Source organism: Salmo salar, chromosome ssa03 (genome assembly GCF_905237065.1).
Source record: "Salmo salar chromosome ssa03, Ssal_v3.1, whole genome shotgun sequence".
In the NCBI taxonomy this organism is placed as follows: domain Eukaryota; kingdom Metazoa; phylum Chordata; class Actinopteri; order Salmoniformes; family Salmonidae; genus Salmo; species Salmo salar.
The window spans coordinates 95,716,905-95,741,904 of record NC_059444.1 but is presented as its reverse complement, the minus strand read 5'-3'; the positions used below and the strand labels follow the sequence as shown (position 1 = coordinate 95,741,904).

Here is a 25,000-nt window from a genome sequence, read left to right as displayed (position 1 = left end):
ACTTACTTACTAATGGCACTGCCTACTCCAGATGACTCATTTTATTTGGAATGCTAAACCAGACAAAATTAAACGTGCCTAGTTATATAATGAATATGAGTTTGGGGGGGCTAAAATTATTAAATATTAAAGCTTTAAACCTCTCACTAAAAGCTTCACTCATAAATAAGTTATACTTAAACCCAAAATGGTTCTCCAGTAGATTATTAAGAAAGGCTCATCCTTTGTTCAAAAATGGCTTTTTTGCCTTCATACAGATTACACCTTCTCATTTCCGACTAATTGAAAATGATATTTTGTTTAAAGTATCACCCTTTCTTAAACAAGCCATACAAAGCTGGTTACAATTTCAGTTTTATCCTCCAGAAAAGATAGAACAAATATTACAACACATTTTATTGTTAAACTCAAATATATTGATTTAATAAAAAATTATCTTTATGGATTTTTTTTTAAACGGTATTATATTTATTAATGATATTATGAATAGAAATGGAGGAGTTATGTCACATATGTAGTTATCGAAAATATATGGGAATATCTGCTCAATCCAAATTTACAGCCAACTGATTGCAGCACTACCACAAAAATGGAGGAGGCAAGTGGAAAAGGGAGAAGGTAGGGAAATGTTTTGCCTGCCATATGTTAAAGATACAAATTGACTGAAAGGAACTGGCATAAATAGAATAATATACCAGTTTCATCTGAGGACAAAACTGTTGACAGCTGCTCCTTACAGGTTGCAAAATAGAGATTTTCGATGTACCAATTCCATTGCACATGGTTATGAACTGGTACAAAAAACTACACTTGATTCAACACTTGGAGTTTTTCAATTTAAATTATTATATACAATTCTTGCCACCAACAGAATGCTAAAGATATGGGGCATACAACAATCTCAGCTCTGTAGATTTTGTTGTGAAGAGACAGAATCAATAGATAATTTATTCTGGTATTGCCCAGATAGATCATTTATTCTGGTATTGCCCAGATAGATCATTTATTCTGGTATTGCCCAGATAGATCATTTATTCTGGTATTGCCCAGATAGATCATTTATTCTGGTATTGCCCAGATAGATCATTTATTCTGGTATTGCCCAGATAGATCATTTATTCTGGTATTGCCCAGATAGATCATTTATTCTGGTATTGCCCAGATAGATCATTTATTCTGGTATTATATATGTAGCTTGTTTATGGTCACAGGTTCAGGAATGGTTAAAAACTGCACTTAAAACTAACCTTACAAATAGCAGTGCTGGGCGATTTGGAAAGCCATAGTCAGTCAATAAATAATACAATACTACTGTTAGGAAAGGTTTTCATCTTTAGCTCACAATCTGTGGATTCGATTAGAAAGGTTAAAACATTTTGTAAAACACAATAAAAAAATATATGGCACATGGAAACCAAACGAGGGTGGTCTATGGGGATAGGTGGGATGGGCTGAGAGAGGCTGAGGGGTGGGATTAAAGAGCTTATGTTTGGTAATGTATTATTGCTATGTGACTGCTTTATATAAAAGTACCATGTATGTCAAATGTATATATTTTTTATTTTACTAGACAAGTCAGTTAAGAACAAATTGTTATTTACAATGATGGCCTAGGAACAGTGGGTTAACTGCCTTGTTCAGGGGCAGAACGACAGATTTGTACCTTGTCAGCTCGAGGATTCAATCTTGCAACCTTTCGTTTTACAAGTCCAACGCTCTAACCACTAGGCTACTTGCCGCCTAGTAGTTAGTAAAATGTATGTATATGTATCAGAAAAGCTGTAAAAAAAAAACAAGATATTTATCCTCCGAAGAGGGGGGGTGGTGGAATGGTTAATTATTATTTAATTTTTTTGAAATAACCAGCACCCTCCCACCCATTATCAATGATTTAATTTTATTTGTATTCTCGTATTGAGTTTCAAGTGGTGTAGATAGCCTGTGTTGCTGCGTGTAGCGAGTGTGTTACCCAGCAGAGCAGTGTGTGTGTGTCTGTGCGTCCCGGTACCTGGTTCAGTCAAAGCTGCAACTGTAACACAGGGAAAATAAACACAAACACACACACACACACACACACACACACACACACACACACACACACACACACACACACACACACACACACACACACACACACACACACACACACACACACACACACACACACACACACACACACACACAATGCCACCTCTGTTTTTGTGTGTATGTATGTGTATGTATGTATGTGTGTGTGTGTGTGTGTGTATGTGTGTGTGTGTGTGTGTGTGTGTGTGTGTGTGTGTGTGTGTGTGTGTATGTGTTCCCTCCCAGCATAGGAAGGTATGGTGACCGCAAGGTAGAGCATTTGTTTACGTTAGTCCAAGCTGGTTGGTCCATAACACAACTCTCACATTCATTCACTGCTGTCTCTGAGGAACACACACACACACACACACACACACACACACACACACACACACACACACACACACACACACACACACATTTAAAAAAACTCTCTTTTAGTTATTGATCTGCAGTAAGTGAAGTGGATTTACACCCGGTAACATAATTTTGGTAAGGGAATTTCATCATGGCTCCCTGAGCTGTACTCTACAGAAATGCATAATTATGGATATAAATGTCGTTCTCTTCATGGGGATGCATCCTAAATGACCAATATGCTCCTCTTTGCATAGTTGGGTATTATTCTACATACTGGTTATGTTTTTGAATGAGCTCTGCCACCAAACAAGACCAAATTTGGTTGGTCCGGCCCTGACCAAATCTGAACCAATCATAGACGTCTATATTTCACAAGTTTGGACATTAAAGTACAGAACAGTAGAGTACAGTAGAGTACAGAACAACTAGAGTACAGAACGGTAGAGTACAGAACAGTAGAGTACAGAACAACTAGAGTACAGAACAGTAGAGTACAGAACAACTAGAGTACAGAACAGTAGAGTACAGAACAACTAGAGTACAGAACAGTAGAGTACAGAACAACTAGAGTACAGAACAGTAGAGTACAGAACAACTAGAGTACAGAACAGTAGAGTACAGAACAGTAGAGTACAGAACAGTAGAGTACAGAACAACTAGAGTACAGAACAGTAGAGTACAGAACAACTAGAGTACAGAACGGTAGAGTACAGAACAGTAGAGTACAGAACAGTAGAGTACAGAACAGTAGAGTACAGAACAACTAGAGTACAGAACAACTAGAGTACAGAACAACTAGAGTACAGAACAGTAGAGTACAGAACAACTAGAGTACAGAACAGTAGAGTACAGAACAACTAGAGTACAGAACAGTAGAGTACAGAACAACTAGAGTACAGAACGGTAGAGTACAGAACAGTAGAGTACAGAACAACTAGAGTACAGAACAGTAGAGTACAGAACAACTAGAGTACAGAACAGTAGAGTACAGAACAGTAGAGTACAGAACAGTAGAGTACAGAACAACTAGAGTACAGAACAGTAGAGTACAGAACAACTAGAGTACAGAACGGTAGAGTACAGAACAGTAGAGTACAGAACAACTAGAGTACAGAACAGTAGAGTACAGAACAACTAGAGTACAGAACAGTAGAGTACAGAACAACTAGAGTACAGAACGGTAGAGTACAGAACAGTAGAGTACAGAACAACTAGAGTACAGAACAGTAGAGTACAGAACAACTAGAGTACAGAACAACTAGAGTACAGAACAACTAGAGTTCAGTAGAGTACAGAACAGTAGAGTACAGAACAGTAGAGTACAGAACAACTAGAGTACAGAACAGTAGAGTACAGAACAACTAGAGTACAGAACGGTAGAGTACAGAACAGTAGAGTACAGAACAGTAGAGTACAGAACAACTAGAGTGCAGAACAGTAGAGTACAGAACAACTAGAGTACAGAACAACTAGAGTACAGAACAACTAGAGTACAGAACAGTAGAGTACAGAACAACTAGAGTACAGAACAGTAGAGTACAGAACAGTAGAGTACAGAACAACTAGAGTACAGAACAGTAGAGTACAGAACAGTAGAGTACAGAACAACTAGAGTACAGAACAACTAGAGTTCAGTAGAGTACAGTACAGTAGAGTACAGAACAGTAGAGTACAGAACAACTAGAGTACAGAACAACTAGAGTTCAGTAGAGTACAGTACAGTAGAGTACAGAACAGTAGAGTACAGAACAACTAGAGTACAGAACAGTAGAGTACAGTACAGTAGAGTACAGAACAGTAGAGTACAGAACAGTAGAGTACAGAACAACTAGAGTACAGTAGAGTACAGAACAACTAGAGTACAGAACAGTAGAGTACAGAACAGTAGAGTACAGAACAACTAGAGTACAGTAGAGCTCAGTTGAGTACAGAACAGTAGAGTACAGAACAGTAGAGTACAGAACAACTCGAGTACATTAGAGTACAGAACAGTAGAGTACAGAACAACTAGAGTACAGTAGAGTACAGTAGAGTACAGAACAGTAGAGTACAGAACAACTATAGTACAGTAGAGTACAGAACAGTAGAGTACAGAACAACTAGAGTACAGTAGAGCTCAGCAGAGTACAGAACAGTAGAGTACAGAACAGTACAGAACAGTAGAGTTCTGTAGAGTACAGAACAAGTAGATTACAGAACAACTAGAGTACAGAACAACTAGAGTACAGTAGAGTACAGAACAGTAGAGTACAGAACAGTAGAGTACAGAACAACTAGAGTACAGTAGAGTACAGAACAACTAGAGTACAATAGAGTACAGAACAACTAGAGTACAGTAGAGTACAGAACAGTACAGTTCAGTAGAGTACAGAGCAGTAGAGTACAGAACAGTAGAGTTCCCTAGAGTACAGAACAACTAGAGAACAGTAGAGTACAGAACAGTACAGTTCAGTAGAGTACAGAACAGTAGAGTTCAGAACAACTAGAGTACAGTCGAGTACAGATCAGTAGAGTACAGAACAACTAGAGTACAGTAGAGTACAGAACAGTAGAGTTCAGTAGAGTACAGAACAGTAGAGTACAGAGCAACTAGAGTACAGAACAGTAGAGTACAGAACAGTAGAGCTCAGTAGAGTACAGAACAGTAGAGTTCAGAACAGTAGAGTTCAGTAGAGTACAGAACAGTAGAGTACAGAGCAACTAGAGTACAGAACAGTAGAGTACAGAACAGTAGAGCTCAGTAGAGTACAGAACAGTAGAGTTCAGAACAGTAGAGTTCAGTAGAGTACAGAACAGTAGAGTTCAGAACAGTAGAGTTCAGTAAAGTACAGAACAGTAGAGTTCAGTAGAGTTCAGCGCAGTAGAGCTCAGTAGAGTACAGAACAGTAGAGTACAGAACAGTAGAGTTCAGTAGAGTACAGAACAGTAGAGTACAGCACAGTAGAGCTCAGTAGAGTACAGAACAGTAGAGCTCAGTAGAGTACAGAACAGTAGAGTTCAGTAGAGTACAGAACAGTAGAGTTCAGTAGAGTACAGAACAGTAGAGTTCAGTAGAGTACAGAACAGTAGAGTTCAGTAGAGTACAGAACAGTAGAGTTCAGTAGAGTACAGAACAGTAGAGTTCAGCACAGTAGAGTTCAGTAGAGTGCAGCACAGTAGATTTCAGTAGAGTACAGAACAGTAGAGTTCAGTAAAGTACAGAACAGTAGAGTTCAGTAAAGTACAGAACAGTAGAGTACAGCACAGTAGAGTTCAGTAGAGTTCAGCACAGTAGAGTTCAGTAGAGTACAGAACAGTAGAGCTCAGTCGAGTACAGAACAGTAGAGCTCAGTCGAGTACAGAACAGTAGAGTTCAGTCGAGTACAGAACAGTAGAGTTCAGTAGAGTACAGAACAGTAGAGTACAGCACAGTAGAGCTCAGTAGAGTACAGAACAGTAGAGCTCAGTAGAGTACAGAACAGTAGAGTTCAGTAGAGTACAGCACAGTAGAGCTCAGTAGAGTACAGAACAGTAGAGTTCAGTAGAGTACAGCACAGTAGAGCTCAGTAGAGTACAGCACAGTAGAGCTCAGTAGAGTACAGCACAGTAGAGTACAGTAGAGTGCAGCACAGTAGATTTCAGTAGAGTACAGAACAGTAGAGTTCAGTAAAGTACAGAACAGTAGAGTTCAGTAGAGTACAGAACAGTAGAGTTCAGTAGAGTACAGAACAGTAGAGCTCAGTAGAGTACAGCACAGTAGAGCTCAGTAAAGTACAGAACAGTAGAGTTCAGTAGAGTACAGAACAGTAGAGTTCAGTAGAGTACAGAAGAGTACTCAGTAGAGTACAGAACAGTAGAGCTCAGTAGAGTACAGAACAGTAGAGTTCAGTAGAGTACAGAACATTAGAGTTCAGTAGAGTACAGAACAGTAGAGTACAGAACAACTAGAGTACAGTAGAATACAGAACAGTAGAGTACAGCACAGTAGAGCTCAGTAGAGTACAGAGCAGTACAGTTCAGTAGATTACAGAACAGTACAGTTCATTAGAGAGCAGAATAGTAGAGTATAGTTCGGTACAGTACAGAACAGAACAGTAGAGCAGTGTTTCCCAACCAGGGGTACTTGGCCTATCCACAGTGGGTACTTGAGAAGACTCATCGGACCATAGGGCTACTGGTAAAATGCACATGAGGGGGTACTTCAAGGGAAGTCTGGACAGAGCCATATTTACTTGGTGTTACAGTAACTGAAAAACAGTTGGGAACCACTGAAGTAGAGGATAGTTCAGTACAGTAGAGGATAGTTCAGTACAGTTGAGGATAGTTCAGTAGAGGATAGTTCAGTACAGTTGAGGATAGTTCAGTTCAGTAGAGGATAGTTCAGTATAGTTAGGTTCAGTATAGTTCAGTACAGTAGAGGATAGTTCAGTACAGTAGAGGATAGTTCAGTAGAGGATAGTTCAGTACAGTTGAGGATAGTTCAGTTCAGTAGAGGATAGTTTAGTACAGTAGAAGATAGTTCAGTACAGTAGAGGATAGTTCAGTACAGTAGAGGATAGTTCACTACAGTAGAGGATAGTTCACTACAGTAGAGGATAGTTCAGTACAGTTGAGGATAGTTCAGTACAGTTGAGGATAGTTCAGTTCAGTAGAGGATAGTTCAGTATAGTTAGGTTCAGTATAGTTCAGTAGAGTATTGTTCAGTACAGTAGAGGATAGTTCAGTACAGTTAAGGATAGTTCAGTACAGTAGAGGATAGTTCAGTACAGTTAAGGATAGTTCAGTACAGTAGAGGATAGTTTAGTACGGTAGAGGATAGTTTAGTACAGTAGAAGATAGTTCAGTACAGTAGAGGATAGTTTAGTACAGTAGAGGATAGTTCAGTACAGTAGAGGATAGTTTAGTACAGTAGAGGATAGTTTAGTACAGTAGAAGATAGTTCAGTACAGTAGAGGATAGTTTAGTTCAGTAGAAGATAGTTCAGTACAGTAGAGGATAGTTCAGTACAGTAGAGGATAGTTTAGTACAGTAGAGGATAGTTTAGTACAGTAGAAGATAGTTCAGTACAGTAGAGGTTAGTTCACTACAATAGAGGATAGTTCAGTACAGTAGAGGATAGTTCAGTAGAGGACAGTTCAGTACAGTAGAGGATAGTTTAGTTCAGTAGAGGATAGTTCAGTACAGTAGAAGATAGTTCAGTTCAGTAGAGGATAGTTCAGTAGAGGACAGTTCAGTACAGTAGAGGATAGTACAGTAGAGGATAGTTTAGTTCAGTAGAGGATAGTTCAGTACAGTAGAAGATAGTTCAGTTCAGTCGAGGATAGTTCAGTACAGTAGAGGATAGTTCAGTACAGTAGAGGATAGTTCAGTACAGTAGAGTAAATGATAGTTCAGTAGAGGATAGTTCAGTTCAGTAGAGGATAGTTCAGTACAGTAGAGGATAGGATAGTTCAGTAGAGGATAGTCCAGTACAGTAGAGGATAGTTCAGTAGAGGACAGTTCAGTTCAGTAGAGGATAGTACAGTAGAGGATAGTTTACTTCAGTAGAGGATAGTCCAGTACAGTAGAGGATAGTTCAGTACAGTAGAGGATAGTTCAGTTCAGTAGAGGATAGTTCAGTAGAGGATAGTTCAGTACAGTAGAGGATAGTTCAGTAGAGGATAGTTCAGTTCAGTAGAGGATAGTTCAGTACAGTAGAGGATAGTTCAGTACAGTAGAAGATAGTTCAGTTCAGTAGAGGATAGTTCAGTAGAGGACAGTTCAGTACAGTAGAGGATAGTTTAGTTCAGTAGAGGATAGTTCAGTACAGTAGAAGACAGTTCAGTTCAGTAGAGGATAGTTCAGTAGAGGACAGTTCAGTACAGTAGAGGATAGTTCAGTACAGTAGAGGATAGTTCAGTTCAGTAGAGAATAGTTCAGTTCAGTAGAGGATAGTTCAGTAGAGGATAGTTCAGTACAGTAGAGGATAGTTCAGTACAGTAGAGGATAGTTCAGTTCAGTAGAGGATAGTTCAGTTCAGTAGAGGATAGTTCAGTTCAGTAGAGGATAGTTCAGTACAGTAGAGGATATTTCAGTTCAGTAGAGGATAATTTAGTTCAGTAGGGGATAGTTCAGTTCAGTAGAGGATAGTTTAGTTCAGTAGAGGATAGTTCAGTTCAGTAGAGGATAGTTCAGTACAGTAGAGGATAGTTCACTACAGTAGAGGATAGTTCAGTTCAGTAGAGGATAGTTTAGTTCAGTAGAGGATAGTTCAGTACAGTAGAGGATAGTTCAGTACAGTAGAGGATAGTTCAGTACAGTAGAGGATAGTTCAGTACAGTAGAGGATAGTTTAGTTCAGTAGAGTATAGTTCAGTACAGTAGAGTATAGTTCAGTACAGTAGAGGATAGTTCAGTACAGTAGAGGATAGTTCACTACAGTAGAGGATAGTTCAGTTCAGTAGAGGATAGTTTAGTTCAGTAGAGTATAGTTCAGTTCAGTAGAGGATAGTTCAGTTCAGTAGAGGATAGTTCAGTACAGTAGAGGATAGTTCAGTAGAGGATAGTTCAGTACAGTAGAGGATAGTTCAGTTCAGTAGAGGATAGTTTAGTTCAGTAGAGGATAGTTCAGTTCAGTAGAGGATAGTTCAGTTCAGTAGAGGATAGTTCAGTTCAGTAGAGGATAGTTTAGTACAGTAGAGGATAGTTCAGTTCAGTAGTGGATAGTTTAGTACAGTAGAGGATAGTTTAGTACAGTAGAGGATAGTTCAATAGAGGATAGTTTAGTTCAGTGGAGGATAGTTCAGTTCAGTAGAGGATAGTTCAGTACAGTAGAGGATAGTTCAGTACAGTAGAGGATAGTTCAGTAGACTATAGTTCAGTTCAGTACAGTTCAGTTCAGTTCAGTACAGTTCAGTTCAGTAGAGGATAGTTCAGTTCAGTAGAGTATAGTTCAGTACAGTAGAGTATAGAGAGAGAGCGAGAGAGAGAGAGAGAGAGGAGAAAGAGAGAGGTAGACAGACAGAGAAATCTCTCCCAGAACAAAGTGAAGTTTCTCATTTACATCTGATAGCAACAGAACATTTTATTTCTGAGTTTGTCATATTGTATTATATTCTCAGGCGTGTCACAATGAGATAGTACATTTCTCTAATCGTTAGCTCTACTAAAGATAACACCCTCTCTATTTTGAACCTCTTCCTATAGCTTGAGTTTCTCACTCTGTAATATCTAGCGTTGTAATATCACATTGTAATATCAATTTGGCCTTGACCCAGAGTTGAGTCTATCAGCTAACTAGCTAACGTTTTCTTTAACCTCTCTGCTTGGTCAGTTTGATCAGATCTCAAATGTACTTTAGTAATATACACTGAGTGTTCAAAACATTAAGGACACCTTCCTAATATTGAGTTACCCCCATTTGTGTGTGTGTGTATCCGTGTGTGTGTGTCTGTGTATCCGTGTCCATGTGGGTGTGTGTGATATGATTGTAGCAGGTGGTACAGCAGTAAAGATAGTTTATCAGAATGTTGGACCGGATCTCTTTTCTAGTACCACCAGAAATAGCCTGCCTAGACAAGACTCACACAGTCCTGTGTGTGTGGACGTTGACCCGTCTGTACAGTATTCTGAAGACTGTCTATACTGTGTCTGTATACTGCATTGGGGCGGCAGGTAGCCTAGTGGTTAGAGTGTTGGACTAGTAACCGAAAGGTTGCGAGATCGAATCCCTGAGCTGACAAGGTAAAAATCTGTTGTTCTGTCCCTGAACAAGGCAGTTAACCCACTGTTTCTAGGCCGTCATTGAAAATAAGAATTTGTTCTTAACTAACTTGCCTAGTTAAATAAAAATAAAAATGCATGTATATTTGTGGGCAGAGGGAACCTTTCATTCCTAAGTACAGAACTAGATTGATATTCCTGGAAAGGGCAGAGCTGGTCTGTGTACATGGAATACCAGGACCAGATCATATAGCACTGCTACTGACACTCTCCCTCCTCACACACACACACACACACACTGTAACCCCTGTGTCAGAGTCCCAGACATATCTTATGAGTGACAGCGTTCCCCATGCTTGATCACATGACACAGATACACACACAAGGGCAGACAGACAGACACATAGATAGCCAAGCAGACAGACAGACAGACCGACAGCCTGCCTGCCAGAAAAACAGACAGACAGCCAGGGAGAGGTGAGGGGGGAGTAGGAATGGCTGGCACCTAAAGAGAAGGGGGGGAAACGGGACAGACAGAACAATTAGACTTCTTATTTCATTAAATTATTTGCTGTTTTTTTTTATTTTCTAGTTTTTTTATTCTTTATCTAAATACTTTTTAATATTATTGCCTGTCTGTGATCTGAACCCCTCACAGTGGGAGGCGTGCATGGCCACGCAGTCATGGGTGAACAGGGTGTACAGGAGGGAGCTGAGCAAGTACCCTAATAGGGCCTCAGTGTTGAGGATCAGCAAAGTGGAGATGTTGTTTCCTACCTTCACCACCTGGGGGCGGCCCGTCAGGAAGTCCAGAACCCAATTGCACAGGGCGGGGTTGAGACCCAGGGCCTCAAGCTTAATGATGAGCTTGGAGGGTACTACGTATGGTGTTGAATGCTGAGCTGTAGTCAATGAACAGCATTCTCACATAGGCATTCCTCTTGTCCAGATGGGATAGGGCTGTGTGCAGTGCTCATTCTCTCTGTGTCTCTGTCCTACAGAACTCTGTATACTCTCTTTTCCTATTGTTACACTGACTGACTCTCTCTCTCCCTCCTCCCCCTCTCTCCCCTCCCCTCTCCCTCCCCTTACTCCTTCTCTCTCTCCTCCAGGAGGGCTACCACTCCTGGCGGCCCAAGGAGAAAGTCCTCCTGGATAGTAACAACAATGAGAACTCGGTCCCCAAAGACTTTGACACTTTTGTTGACAGCAACAGCAACCTCGGGGCGCAGTCACTGTCTCAGCGCCAGCGAATGGCAGGAAACGCCGCCAAACACAAACCGGACAAGGCCCTAAGGCAAGGCATTCTGGGAAAGGCCTTGCCCAATGAGGTCAACGAGGTTATTCAGCAGTACACTCTTTCTCCACAGCAGCCCAGAGGAGTGGGACTTAAAGATAGCCACGCATACAAACGACCCAAACCTCACTCCCAGCTGTCCACTAAACCCGCTAGACCTTCCCCCTCTCCCTCCATCAAAACATCCAATCAGCATCAGCGACATCACCAACCCAGGAAGTTGGTGACTGCGGCTCCTGTGCGGGGGCAGCGGAGGGAGAAGCACCAGTGTGAGATCAGTGGGAAGGAGGCCATCTCGGCTCTGTCAAGAGCCAAGACCAGGGAGTGTCGTCAGCAGATAGCTGAGGTGTACTGCAGACACAAGGACAGGACACTGATGCCGGAGACCGTCCCTCGATACTGCACCATAGAAGGTGAGTCTCATAGTGAATGCATCCCAAATGGCACCATATTACCTATATAGAGACCTACGGCTCCTGGTGAAAAGTAGTGCACTATATCATAATCACCTATTCTCCAAGTACACCGGGAATGTGCCTTAGTGAGAAGGGGCTGCCTCAGTGAGAAGGGGCTGCCTTAGTGAGAAGGGGCTGCCTCAGTGAGAAGGGGCTGCCTCAGTGAGAAGGTGCTGCCTCAGTGAGAAGGGGCTGCCTCAGTGAGAAGGGGCTGCCTTAGTGAGAAGGGGCTGCCTTAGTGAGAAGGGGCTGCCTTAGTGAGAAGGGGCTGCCTTAGTGAGAAGGGGCTGCCTCAGTGAGAAGGGGCTGCCTCAGTGAGAAGGGGCTGCCTTAGTGAGAAGAGGCTGCCTTAGTGAGAAGGGGCTGCCTTAGTGAGAAGGGGCTGCCTCAGTGAGAAGGGGCTGCCTCAGTGAGAAGGGGCTGCCTTAGTGAGAAGAGGCTGCCTTAGTGAGAAGGTGCTGCCTCAGTGAGAAGGTGCTGCCTCAGTGAGAAGGGGCTGCCTTAGTGAGAAGGGGCTGCCTCAGTGAGAAGGGGCTGCCTCAGTGAGAAGGTGCTGCCTCAGTGAGAAGGGGCTGCCTTAGTGAGAAGGGGCTGCCTTAGTGAGAAGGGGCTGCCTTAGTGAGAAGGTGCTGCCTCAGTGAGAAGGGGCTGCCTTAGTGAGAAGGGGCTGCCTCAGTGAGAAGGGGCTGCCTTAGTGAGAAGGGGCTGCCTCAGTGAGAAGGGGCTGCCTTAGTGAGAAGGGGCTGCCTTAGTGAGAAGGGGCTGCCTCAGTGAGAAGGGGCTGCCTCAGTGAGAAGGGGCTGCCTCAGTGAGAAGGGGCTGCCTCAGTGAGAAGGGGCTGCCTCAGTGAGAAGGGGCTGCCTCAGTGAGAAGGGGCTGCCTTAGTGAGAAGGTGCTGCCTTAGTGAGAAGGGGCTGCCTCAGTGAGAAGGGGCTGCCTCAGTGAGAAGGGGCTGCCTCAGTGAGAAGGGGCTGCCTCAGTGAGAAGGGGCTGCCTCAGTGAGAAGGGGCTGCCTTAGTGAGAAGGTGCTGCCTTAGTGAGAAGGGGCTGCCTCAGTGAGAAGGGGCTGCCTTAGTGAGAAGGGGCTGCCTCAGTGAGAAGGGGCTGCCTTAGTGAGAAGGGGCTGCCTTAGTGAGAAGGGGCTGCCTTAGTGAGAAGGGGCTGCCTCAGTGAGAAGGGGCTGCCTTAGTGAGAAGGTGCTGCCTCAGTGAGAAGGGGCTGCCTCAGTGAGAAGGAGCTGCCTTAGTGTGAAGGGGCTGCCTCAGTGAGAAGGGGCTGCCTTAGTGAGAAGGGGCTGCCTCAGTGAGAAGGTGCTGACCAGTAATAGACAACAGACAAACAGAACACAGACACAAGTCCACACAGACGTCAAACAGAATAGACAATATCAGAGCAATAAACATAGAACTCTGGAGTAGAGGTTGATCACCCGGGGAATGTACCTTTTACAATGGGGATATACACTGAGTGGACAAAACATTACGAATGAATCCAGGTCAAAGATATGATCCCTTATTGATGTCACTTGTTAAATCCACTTCAGTCAGTGTAGATGAGACAGGTTAAAGAATGATTTTTAAGCCTTGAGACAATTGAGACATGGATAGTGTGTGTGTGCTATTCAGAGGGTGAATGGGCAAGACAACATATTTAAGTGACTTTGAATAGGGTATGGTAGTAGGTGCCAGGCGCACCAGTTTGTGTCAAGAACTGCAACGCTGCTGGGTTTTCACGCTCAACAGTTTCCTGTGTGTATCAAGAACGGTCCACCACCCAAAGAACATCCAGCCAACTTGACACAACTGTGGGAAGCATTGGAGTCAACATGGGCCAGCATCCCTGTGGAACGCTTTCTACACCTTGTAGAGTCCATGTCCTGATGAATTGAGGCTATTCTGAGGGCAAACGGGGGTGCAACTCAATATTAGAGAGGTGTTCCTAATGTTTTGTACAGTCAGTGTATCTATATTCTTATAAGTGAGAAGTAGGCTTTGGTCTGAACCCGAAAATGAAAGGAAATTCACAATGCGTACTTCATGCATGCACTACCAAGGTTTTCCAGCACAAAGCTTTGACCTACTACAGAAGCTATATTGGTGTATTGTTCTTCCAACAATGTGTAGGCAGGTTGCTTAGGAATCAAACCTTCTCAAACAGCCTGATTCATATTCTTCCAGGAGGTGCTCTGACAATAGTGTGATTTGTACCGCGTACAAGGGAGTGTATTGCATTCCTCCCACCCCACACTAAGACATTACCCCATTCCACTACCTTTTCAAGCTTTTTATTATATAAAAGCAAGCTTTGCTTTTATACTTAGAGCATGGGATTCTGATTCTGATTAGACTTGTAGATAATTGTATGTGTGGGGTACAGAGATGAGGTGGTCATTTAAAAATCATGTTAAACACATAGTATTGCAGTCAGAGTGAATTCATGCAACTTATTAAAAATGTAAAATGTTATTATGTGACTTGTTAAGCACTCCTGAACTGATGTAGGTTTGCCAGAACAAAAGGCTTGAATACTTATTGACTCAAGACATTTCAGCTTTTCATTTTTAATAAATATAAAAAACATTTCTAAAAACATAATTCCACTTTGACATGATGGGGGTGTTGTGTGTAGATCAGTGACACAAAATCTCTATTTAATACATTTTATATTCAGGCTGTAACACAACAAAATGTGGTAAAAGTCAAGGGGTGTGAATACTTTCTGAAGGTACTGTACTAGAAAGACATTACCTGGAAACAATAATGAGTTATTACAAAATATAACATGTACAATCAAAAAGTACATTACCGTTCAAAAGTTTGGGGTCACTTAGAAATGTCCTTGTTTTTGAAAGAAAAGTGTTTTTTTTGTCCATTAAAATAACATCAAATTGATCAGAAATACAGTGTAGACATTGTTAATGTCTGCACGGGGCGGCAGGTAGCCTAGTGGTTAGAGCGTTGGACTAGTAACCGAAAGGTTGCAAGATCAAATCCCCGAGCTGACAAGGTAAAAATCTGTCATTCTGGACAAGGCCATTAACACACTGTTCCTAGGCTGTCATTGTAAATAACAATTTGTTCTTAACCTACTTGCCTAGTAAACTTTTTTTTTTAAATGTTGTAAATGACTATTGTAGCTGGAAACAGCTGATTTTTAATGGAATATCTACATAGGCATACAGAGGCCCATTATCAGCAACCATCACTCCTGTGTTCCAATGGCACGTTGTGTTAGCTAATCCAAGTTCATCATTTTAAAAGGATAATTGATCATTAGAAAACCCTTTTGCAATTATGTTGAGTATCTGGAGCATCAGCATTTGTGGGTTCGATTACAGGCTCAAAATGTCCAGAAACAAATAACTTTCTTTTGAAACTCGTCAGTCTATTCTTGTTCTGAGAAATGAAGGTTATTCCATGCGAGAAATTGCCAAGAAACTGAAGATGTCGTACAACGCTGTGTACTACTCCCTTCACAGAACAGCATAAACGGAACCCTCGGGAGAGTCCTGACTTCTGTCTCCACGGTGACAAGTACTCTTTCCCTCCCTCTGTCTTTCAATTTTTGCATAAACTTTGAGAGAAATAAGCTTTTTGTGCGTCCGGAATGTTTCTGGGATCTTTTACTTCAGCTCATGAAAAACTTTCCATGTTGCCTTTATATTTTTGTTCAGTGTATATATAACAAATAAATGCTATTTCAAACGGTTATTACAGTGACCGCGGCCATTTGGCTGGCCAATTACCATCATCCAAAGTACCATGACCGTCACAGCCCTGTAATACAATGAATAGAACGGGCTTGGAACCTCTCACTCTATTCATTCTATTTCTATGTCAGCACATGTGGTCAGGAGTGGAGGAGGAAAGGAGAAAATGTGCGTCTAAAAATGTATACATGTTATTACTTTTTTGTTGCTATTTGAACGGTTAGTACAGAGACCACAGTCATTTGGCTGGACAATTACCCTCATCCGAAATTACATGACCGCCACAGTCATACTTGTTTCCTTACCTTGTCTCCTCTCCTTGTCTCCTATCCTTGTCATATATCTTTGTCTCCTCCCCTTGTCACCTCTCCTTGTCTCCCCTCCTTGTCACCTATCCTTGTCTCCTTGCCGTGTCTCCTCTCCTTGTCTCCTCTCCTTGTCTCCTCTCCATGTATCCTACCCTTGTCTCCTCCCCTTGTCTCCTCCCCTTGTCACCTCTCCTTGTCTCCCCTCCTTGTCACCTATCCTTTCCTCCTTGCTTAGTCTCCTCACCGTGTCTCCTCTCCTTGTATCCTCTCCTTGTCTTTTCTCCTTGTCACCTCGCCATCCCCAGAGGGAAGAGAAAGACAGAGGGAGGGAAAGGGTACTTGTCACCCTGGAGACAGAAGTAAGGGCTCTCCCGAGGGTTCCATCTAGAACTCCCCAGGGAGGCTGCCTTGCCAGTGCCTGATCTATTTAGGGAACATTCCAACACATTCCCTGCTCTATGGGTGTGTCCCAAACACCACCCTGTACACTTTATACTACACTCTGGTAAAAAGTAGTGCACTATATAGTGCATAGGGTGCCATTTGAGCTGCAGTGTATACTACTCTACTCACTATAGGGCAGTGGCCACGCCAAGCCAGTGTAATTACACACTAGTTAGTACAGGAGTTAGATAGAGAAGTGCTGAGTAAAGCGTGTGTGTGTGTGTGTGTGTGGGGGGGGGCAGAGCTTGACTAAAGATAGACTGTCATCCAACCGCCCAGAAAGTTTAAGGTTTAGATTCAGCATTTAATTTATATGATTATATGTCTCTTTGATGATGCAGTAAGGGAGAGGAGAGGATATCTATAGCTTTAGAATGATTGGATGGTGCTGGCTGGCTGGTTTTGGTTGGCTGCCTGGCTGCCTGGCTGACTAGTGTTGGCTGGCTGGCTAGTTGGCTGGGTTGGCTGGTTGGCTGGGTTGGCTGAGTTGGCTGGTTGGCTGGGTTGGCTGGGTTGGCTGGGTTGGCTGGGTTGGCTAGTTGGCTGGGTTGGCTGGGTTGGCTAGTTGGCTGGGTTGGCTGGGTTGGCTAGTTGGCTAGTTGGCTGGGTTGGCTAGTTGGCTGGGTTGGCTGGCTGGCTGGTTGGCTGGGTTGGCTGGCTGGGTTGGCTGGCTGGTTGGCTGGGTTGGCTGGCTGGCTGGCTGGGTTGGCTGGCTGGCTAGTTGGCTGGGTTGGCTGTGTTGGCTGGGTTGGTTGGCTGGCTGGGTTGGCTGGGTTGGCTGGCTGGGTTGGCTGGGTTGGCTGGGTTGGCTGGCTGGCTGGTTGGCTGGGTTGGCTGGGTTGGCTGGCTGGGTTGGCTGGCTGGCTGGGTTGGCTGGGTTGGCTGGGTTGGCTGGCTGGCTGGGTTGGCTGGGTTGGCTGGCTGGGTTGGCTGGCTGGCTGGGTTGGCTGGGTTGGCTGGGTTGGCTAGTTGGCTGGGTTGGCTGGCTGGGTTGGCTGGCTGGCTGGGTTGGCTGGGTTGGCTGGGTTGGCTGGCTGGCTGGGTTGGCTAGTTGGCTGGGTTGGCTGGCTGGCTGGGTTGGCTGGCTGGCTAGCTGGCTGGTTGGCTGGGTTGGCTGGCTGGGTTGGCTGGGTTGGCTGGGTTGGCTGGCTGGCTGGCTGGTTGGCTGGGTTGGCTGGGTTGGCTGGGTTGGCTGGCTGGGTTGGCTGGGTTGGCTGGGTTGGCTGGCTTGCTGGGCTGGCTTGCTGGGTTGGCTGGCTGGCTGGGTTGGCTGGCTGGCTGGGTTGGCTGGCTGGGTTGGCTGGCTGGCTGGGTTGGCTGGCTGGCTGGGTTGGCTGGGTTGGCTGGCTGGCTGGGTTGGCTGGGTTGGCTGGCTGGCTGGGTTGGCTGGGTTGGCTGGGTTGGCTGGCTGGCTGGGTGGGTTGGCTGGGTTGGCTGGCTGGCTGGGTTGGCTGGGTTGGCTGGCTGGCTGGGTTGGCTGGGTTGGCTGGCTGGCTGGGTTGGCTGGGTTGGCTGGGTTGGCTGGCTGGCTGGGTGGGCTGGCTGGGTTGGCTGGCTGGCTGGGTTGTCCTAGGACTAAAGTTAAGCGTCCAGTGTCGCAGGAAGGTAAAAACCTCAAATAAAATAACATTGTATTTGTCATATGCGCAGAATACAACAGGTGTAGACTTTACCCTGAAATGCTTACTTACGAGCCCTTATTCAACAATGCAGATTAGAACCAGGGACTGTAGTGATGCCTCTTGCACTGAGATGCAGTGCCTTAAACCGCTGCGCCACTCGGGAGCCCACTACTGCCCCATTGATGTGGATGGATGTGTGCTCGCCCCTCCATTTCCTTTAGTCCTCGATCAGCTCCGGGTCTCTGACATCCTCCATGTAGGCTGTCTCATTGTCGTTGGTGATCAAATCAAATCAAATGTATTTATATAGCCCTTCTTACATCAGCTGATATATCAAAGTGCTGTACAGAAACCCAGCCTAAAACCCCAAACAGCAAGCAATGCAGGTGTAGAAGCACCAGGCCTACCACTGTCGTGTCATCAGCAAACTTGATAATGGTGTTGGAGTTGTGCGTTACCACACTGTCGTGGGTGAAGAGGGAGTACAGGAGGGGACTAAGCACACACCCCTGAGGGGCACACATGTTGAGGGTCATCGTACCCTCACCACCTGGGGGCGGCTTCTCAGAAAGTCCGGGATCCAGTTGCAGAGGGAGGTGTTTAGGTCCCAGGATCCCGAGCTTGGTGATGAGCTTTGAGGGGACTGTAGTCAATGTAAAGCATTGCTCACCATAAAACCTACTGTTTTCACAACGCCCCAGTGTAGCAGGAAGGTAAAAAACTACTGTTTTCACAACGCCCCAGTGCAGCAGGAAGGTAAAAACCTACTGTTTTCACAACGCCCCACTACTCCTCCATACTGAGAAGTCCCCATCTAAACATCAACATACTACTCCTCCATACTGAGAAGTCCCCATCTAAACATCAACATACTACTCCTCCATACTGAGAAGTCCCCATCTAAACATCAACATACTACTCCTCCATACTGAGAAGTCCCCATCTAAACATCAACATACTACTCCTCCATACTGAGAAGTCCCCATCTAAACATCAACATACTACTCCTCCATACTGAGAAGTCCCCATCTAAACATCAACATACTACTCCTCCATACTGAGAAGTCCCCATCTAAACATCAACATACTACTCCTCCATACTGAGAAGTCATCATCTAAACATCAACATACTACTCCTCCATACTGAGAAGTCATCATCTAAACATCAACATACTACTCCTCCATACTGAGAAGTCATCATCTAAACATCAACATACTACTCCTCCATACTGAGAAGTCATCATCTAAACATCAACATACTACTCCTCCATACTGAGAAGTCATCATCTAAACATCAACATACTACTCCTCCATACTGAGAAGTCATCATCTAAACATCAACATACTACTCCTCCATACTGAGAAGTCCCCATCTAAACATCAACATACTACTCCTCCATACTGAGAAGTCATCATCTAAACATCAACATACTACTCCTCCATACTGAGAAGTCACCATCTAAACATCAACATACTACTCCTCCATACTGAGAAGTCATCATCTAAACATCAACATACTACTCCTCCATACTGAGAAGTCATCATCTAAACATCAACATACTACTCCTCCATACTGAGAAGTCCCCATAGAAATGACACTTTCTATAAAACGTTCTATTTGTGCACTCTACTATTTAACACAGCATTTCTTCAGTAATAAAGTTAGCCCTGTCTTCTTCCTACCTTCCCTGTGTGTACGTGTGTGTCTGTGTGTGTGTCCAGGTAAGGCCAATGTGAATGTACAGTGGGATGAGGGCTCAGAGCAGACTGCCCCTTCTGTGCCTGTTCGCATCGCCTTCGTCTTGGTGGTCCATGGCAGAGCGTCTCGGCAGTTCCAACGCCTGTTCAAGGCCATCTACCATACCTCACACTACTATTATATACATGTAGACCAGGTACGACCATCTACCATACCTCACACTACTATTATATACATGTAGACTACTACAGATCATCTACCATACCTCACACTACTATTATATACATGTAGACTACTACAGATCATCTACCATACCTCACACTACTATTATATACATGTAGACCAGGTAAGGTCATCTACCATACCTAACACTACTATTATATACATGTAGACTACTACAGACCATCTACCATACCTCACACTACTATTATATACATGTAGACCAGGTAAGATCATCTACCATACCTCACACTACTATTATATACATGTAGACCAGGTAAGATCATCTACCATACCTCACACTACTATTATATACATGTAGACCACGTACAGATCATCTACCATACCTCACACTACTATTATATACATGTAGACCAGGTAAGGTCATCTACCATACCTCACACTACTATTATATACATGTAGACCACGTAAGATCATCTACCATACCTCACACTACTATTATATACATGTAGACCAGGTAAGGTCATCTACCATACCTCACACTACTATTATATACATGTAGACTACTACAGATCATCTACCATACCTCACACTACTATTATATACATCTAGACTACTACAGATCATCTACCATACCTCACACTACTATTATATACATGTAGACTACTACAGATCATCTACCATACCTCACACTACTATTATATACATCTAGACTACTACAGATCATCTACCATACCTCACACTACTATTATATACATGTAGACCAGGTAAGATCATCTACCATACCTCACACTACTATTATATACATGTAGACCAGGTAAGATCATCTACCATACCTCACACTACTATTATATACATCTAGACTACTACAGATCATCTACCATACCTCACACTACTATTATATACATGTAGACCAGGTAAGATCATCTACCATACCTAACACTACTATTATATACATGTAGACTACTACAGATCATCTACCATACCTCACACTACTATTATATACATGTAGACCAGGTAAGATCATCTACCATACCTCACACTACTATTATATACATCTAGACTACTACAGACCATCTACCATACCTCACACTACTATTATATACATCTAGACTACTACAGATCATCTACCATACCTCACACTACTATTATATACATGTAGACCAGGTAAGATCATCTACCATACCTCACACTACTATTATATACATCTAGACTACTACAGACCATCTACCATACCTCACACTACTATTATATACATCTAGACTACTACAGATCATCTACCATACCTCACACTACTATTATATACATGTAGACTATTACAGACCATCTACCATACCTCACACTACTATTATATACATGTAGACCAGGTAAGGTCATCTACCATACCTCACACTACTATTATATACATCTAGACTACTACAGACCATCTACCATACCTCACACTACTATTATATACATCTAGACTACTACAGATCATCTACCATACCTCACACTACTATTATATACATGTAGACCAGGTACGACCATCTACCATACCTCACACTACTATTATATACATGTAGACTACTACAGATCATCTACCATACCTAACACTACTATTATATACATCTAGACTACTACAGACCATCTACCATACCTCACACTACTATTATATACATGTAGACCAGGTAAGATCATCTACCATACCTCACACTACTATTATATACATGTAGACTACTACAGATCATCTACCATACCTCACACTACTATTATATACATGTAGACCAGGTAAGATCATCTACCATACCTCACACTACTATTATATACATGTAGACCAGGTAAGATCATCTACCATACCTCACACTACTATTATATACATCTAGACTACTACAGACCATCTACCATACCTCACACTACTATTATATACATGTAGACCAGGTAAGATCATCTACCATACCTCACACTACTATTATATACATGTAGACTACTACAGATCATCTACCATACCTCACACTACTATTATATACATGTAGACTATTACAGACCATCTACAATACCTCACACTACTATTATATACATGTAGACCAGGTAAGATCATCTACCATACCTCACACTACTATTATATACATCTAGACTACTACAGACCATCTACCATACCTCACACTACTATTATATACATGTAGACCAGGTAAGGTCATCTACCATACCTCACACTACTATTATATACATGTAGACCAGGTAAGGTCATCTACCATACCTCACACTACTATTATATACATGTAGACTACTACAGATCATCTACCATACCTCACACTACTATTATATACATGTAGACCAGGTAAGATCATCTACCATACCTCACACTACTATTATATACATGTAGACCAGGTAAGATCATCTACCATACCTCACACTACTATTATATACATGTAGACCAGGTAAGACCATCTACCATACCTCACACTACTATTATATACATGTAGACTACTACAGATCATCTACCATACCTCACACTACTATTATATACATGTAGACCAGGTAAGATCATCTACCATACCTAACACTACTATTATATACATGTAGACTACTACAGACCATCTACCATACCTCACACTACTATTATATACATGTAGACTACTACAGATCATCTACCATACCTCACACTACTATTATATACATGTAGACTACTACAGACCATCTACCATACCTCACACTACTATTATATACATCTAGACTACTACAGACCATCTACCATACCTCACACTACTATTATATACATGTAGACTACTACAGATCATCTACCATACCTCACACTACTATTATATACATGTAGACCAGGTAAGATCATCTACCATACCTCACACTACTATTATATACATGTAGACTACTACAGACCATCTACCATACCTCACACTACTATTATATACATGTAGACTACTACAGATCATCTACCATACCTCACACTACTATTATATACATCTAGACTACTACAGACCATCTACCATACCTCACACTACTATTATATACATGTAGACCAGGTAAGGTCATCTACCATACCTCACACTACTATTATATACATCTAGACTACTACAGACCATCTACCATACCTCACACTACTATTATATACATGTAGACCAGGTAAGATCATCTACCATACCTTACACTACTATTATATACATGTAGACCAGGTAAGATCATCTACCATACCTCACACTACTATTATATACATGTAGACTACTACAGATCATCTACCATACCTCACACTACTATTATATACATGTAGACCAGGTAAGATCATCTACCATACCTCACACTACTATTATATACATGTAGACTACTACAGACCATCTACCATACCTCACACTACTATTATATACATGTAGACTACTACAGACCATCTACCATACCTCACACTACTATTATATACATGTAGACCAGGTAAGGTCATCTACCATACCTCACACTACTATTATATACATCTAGACTACTACAGATCATCTACCATACCTCACACTACTATTATATACATGTAGACCAGGTAAGGTCATCTACCATACCTCACACTACTATTATATACATCTAGACTACTACAGACCATCTACCATACTTCACACTACTATTATATACATGTAGACCAGGTAAGATCATCTACCATACCTAACACTACTATTATATACATCTAGACTACTACAGACCATCTACCATACCTCACACTACTATTATATACATGTAGACCAGGTAAGGTCATCTACCATACCTCACACTACTATTATATACATCTAGACTACTACAGACCATCTACCATACCTCACACTACTATTATATACATGTAGACTACTACAGACCATCTACCATACCTCACACTACTATTATATACATGTAGACCAGGTAAGGTCATCTACCATACCTCACACTACTATTATATACATCTAGACTACTACAGACCATCTACCATACTTCACACTACTATTATATACATGTAGACTATTACAGACCATCTACAATACCTCACACTACTACTATATACAGTGCATTCGGAAAGTATTCAGACACTCTCACTTTTTACACATGGATTATTCTAAAATTGATTAAATTAATTGTTTTCCTCATCAATCTACATACAATACCCCATAATCACAAAGCAAAAACAGGTTTTTAGACATTTTTGCGAATGTATTAACAAAAAAAGTATTCAGACCCACAGTTGACAGTGCATGTCAGAACACAGTGGCTTCCATCATTGTTAAATGGAAGACGTTTGGGGCAGCGGTCTAAGGCACTGCATCTCAGTGCTTGAGGCGTCACTACAGACACCCTGGTTCAAATCCAGGCTGTATCACAACCGGCCGTGATTGGGAGCCCAATAGGGTGGCGCACAATTGACCCAGCATCGTCCGGGTTTGGCCGGTGTAGTCCATCATTGTAAATAAGAATTTGTTCTTAACTGATTTGCCTAGTTAAATAAAGTAAAAATAAAACATTTCTAGAGCTGGCTGCCTGGACAAACTGAGCAATCGGGGGAGAAGGGCCTTGGTCAGGGAGGTGACCAAGAACCCAATGGTCGCTCTGACAGAGCTCCAGAGTTCCTCTGTGGAGATGGGAGAACCTTCCAGAAGGACAACCATCTCTGCAGCACTCCACCAATCAGGCCTTTATGGTAGAATGGCCAGATGGAAGCCACTCCTCAGTAAAAGGCACATGACAGCCCGCATGGAGTTTGTCAAAAAGCACCTAAACGACTCTCAGACCATGAGAAACAAGATTATCTGGTCTGATGGAACCAAGATTGAACTCTTTGGCCTGAATGCCAAGTGTCATGTCTGGATGTTCACCTCTGAATGTCCTTGAGTGGCCCAGCCAGAACCCAGACTTGAACCCGATCGAACATCTCTGGAAAGACCTGAAAATAGCTGTGCAGCAACGATCCCCATCCAACCTGACAGAGCTTGAGAGGATTTGCAGAGAAGAATGGAAGAAACTCTCCAAATACAGGTGTGCCAAGCTTGTAGCGTCATACCCAAGAAGAATCAAGGCTGTAGTCGCTGCCAAAGGTGCTTCAACAAAGTACTGAGTAAAGGGTCTGAATACTTGTGTAAATGTGATATTTCCTGTTTTTGTTTTGACATTAAGGGGTATTGTGTGTAGATTGATGAGGGGGGAAAAAAACGATTTAATCAGTTTTAGAATTAGGCTGTAACGTA

At 42.6% G+C, this 25,000-nt stretch overlaps 1 protein-coding gene across 1 annotated transcript in view; it reads left to right on the top strand.

Moving 5' to 3' along the window:
• Nucleotides 1–25,000, top strand: part of LOC106593943 (xylosyltransferase 1) — a 51,789-nt gene that overhangs the window by 5,044 nt on the left and 21,745 nt on the right. Inside the window, exons 2-3 of the mRNA XM_045715892.1 lie at nucleotides 11,219–11,816; nucleotides 19,664–19,836. Of these exons, the coding sequence (XP_045571848.1) occupies nucleotides 11,219–11,816; nucleotides 19,664–19,836 (771 nt within the window). The remainder of the gene's footprint in view (nucleotides 1–11,218; nucleotides 11,817–19,663; nucleotides 19,837–25,000) is intronic.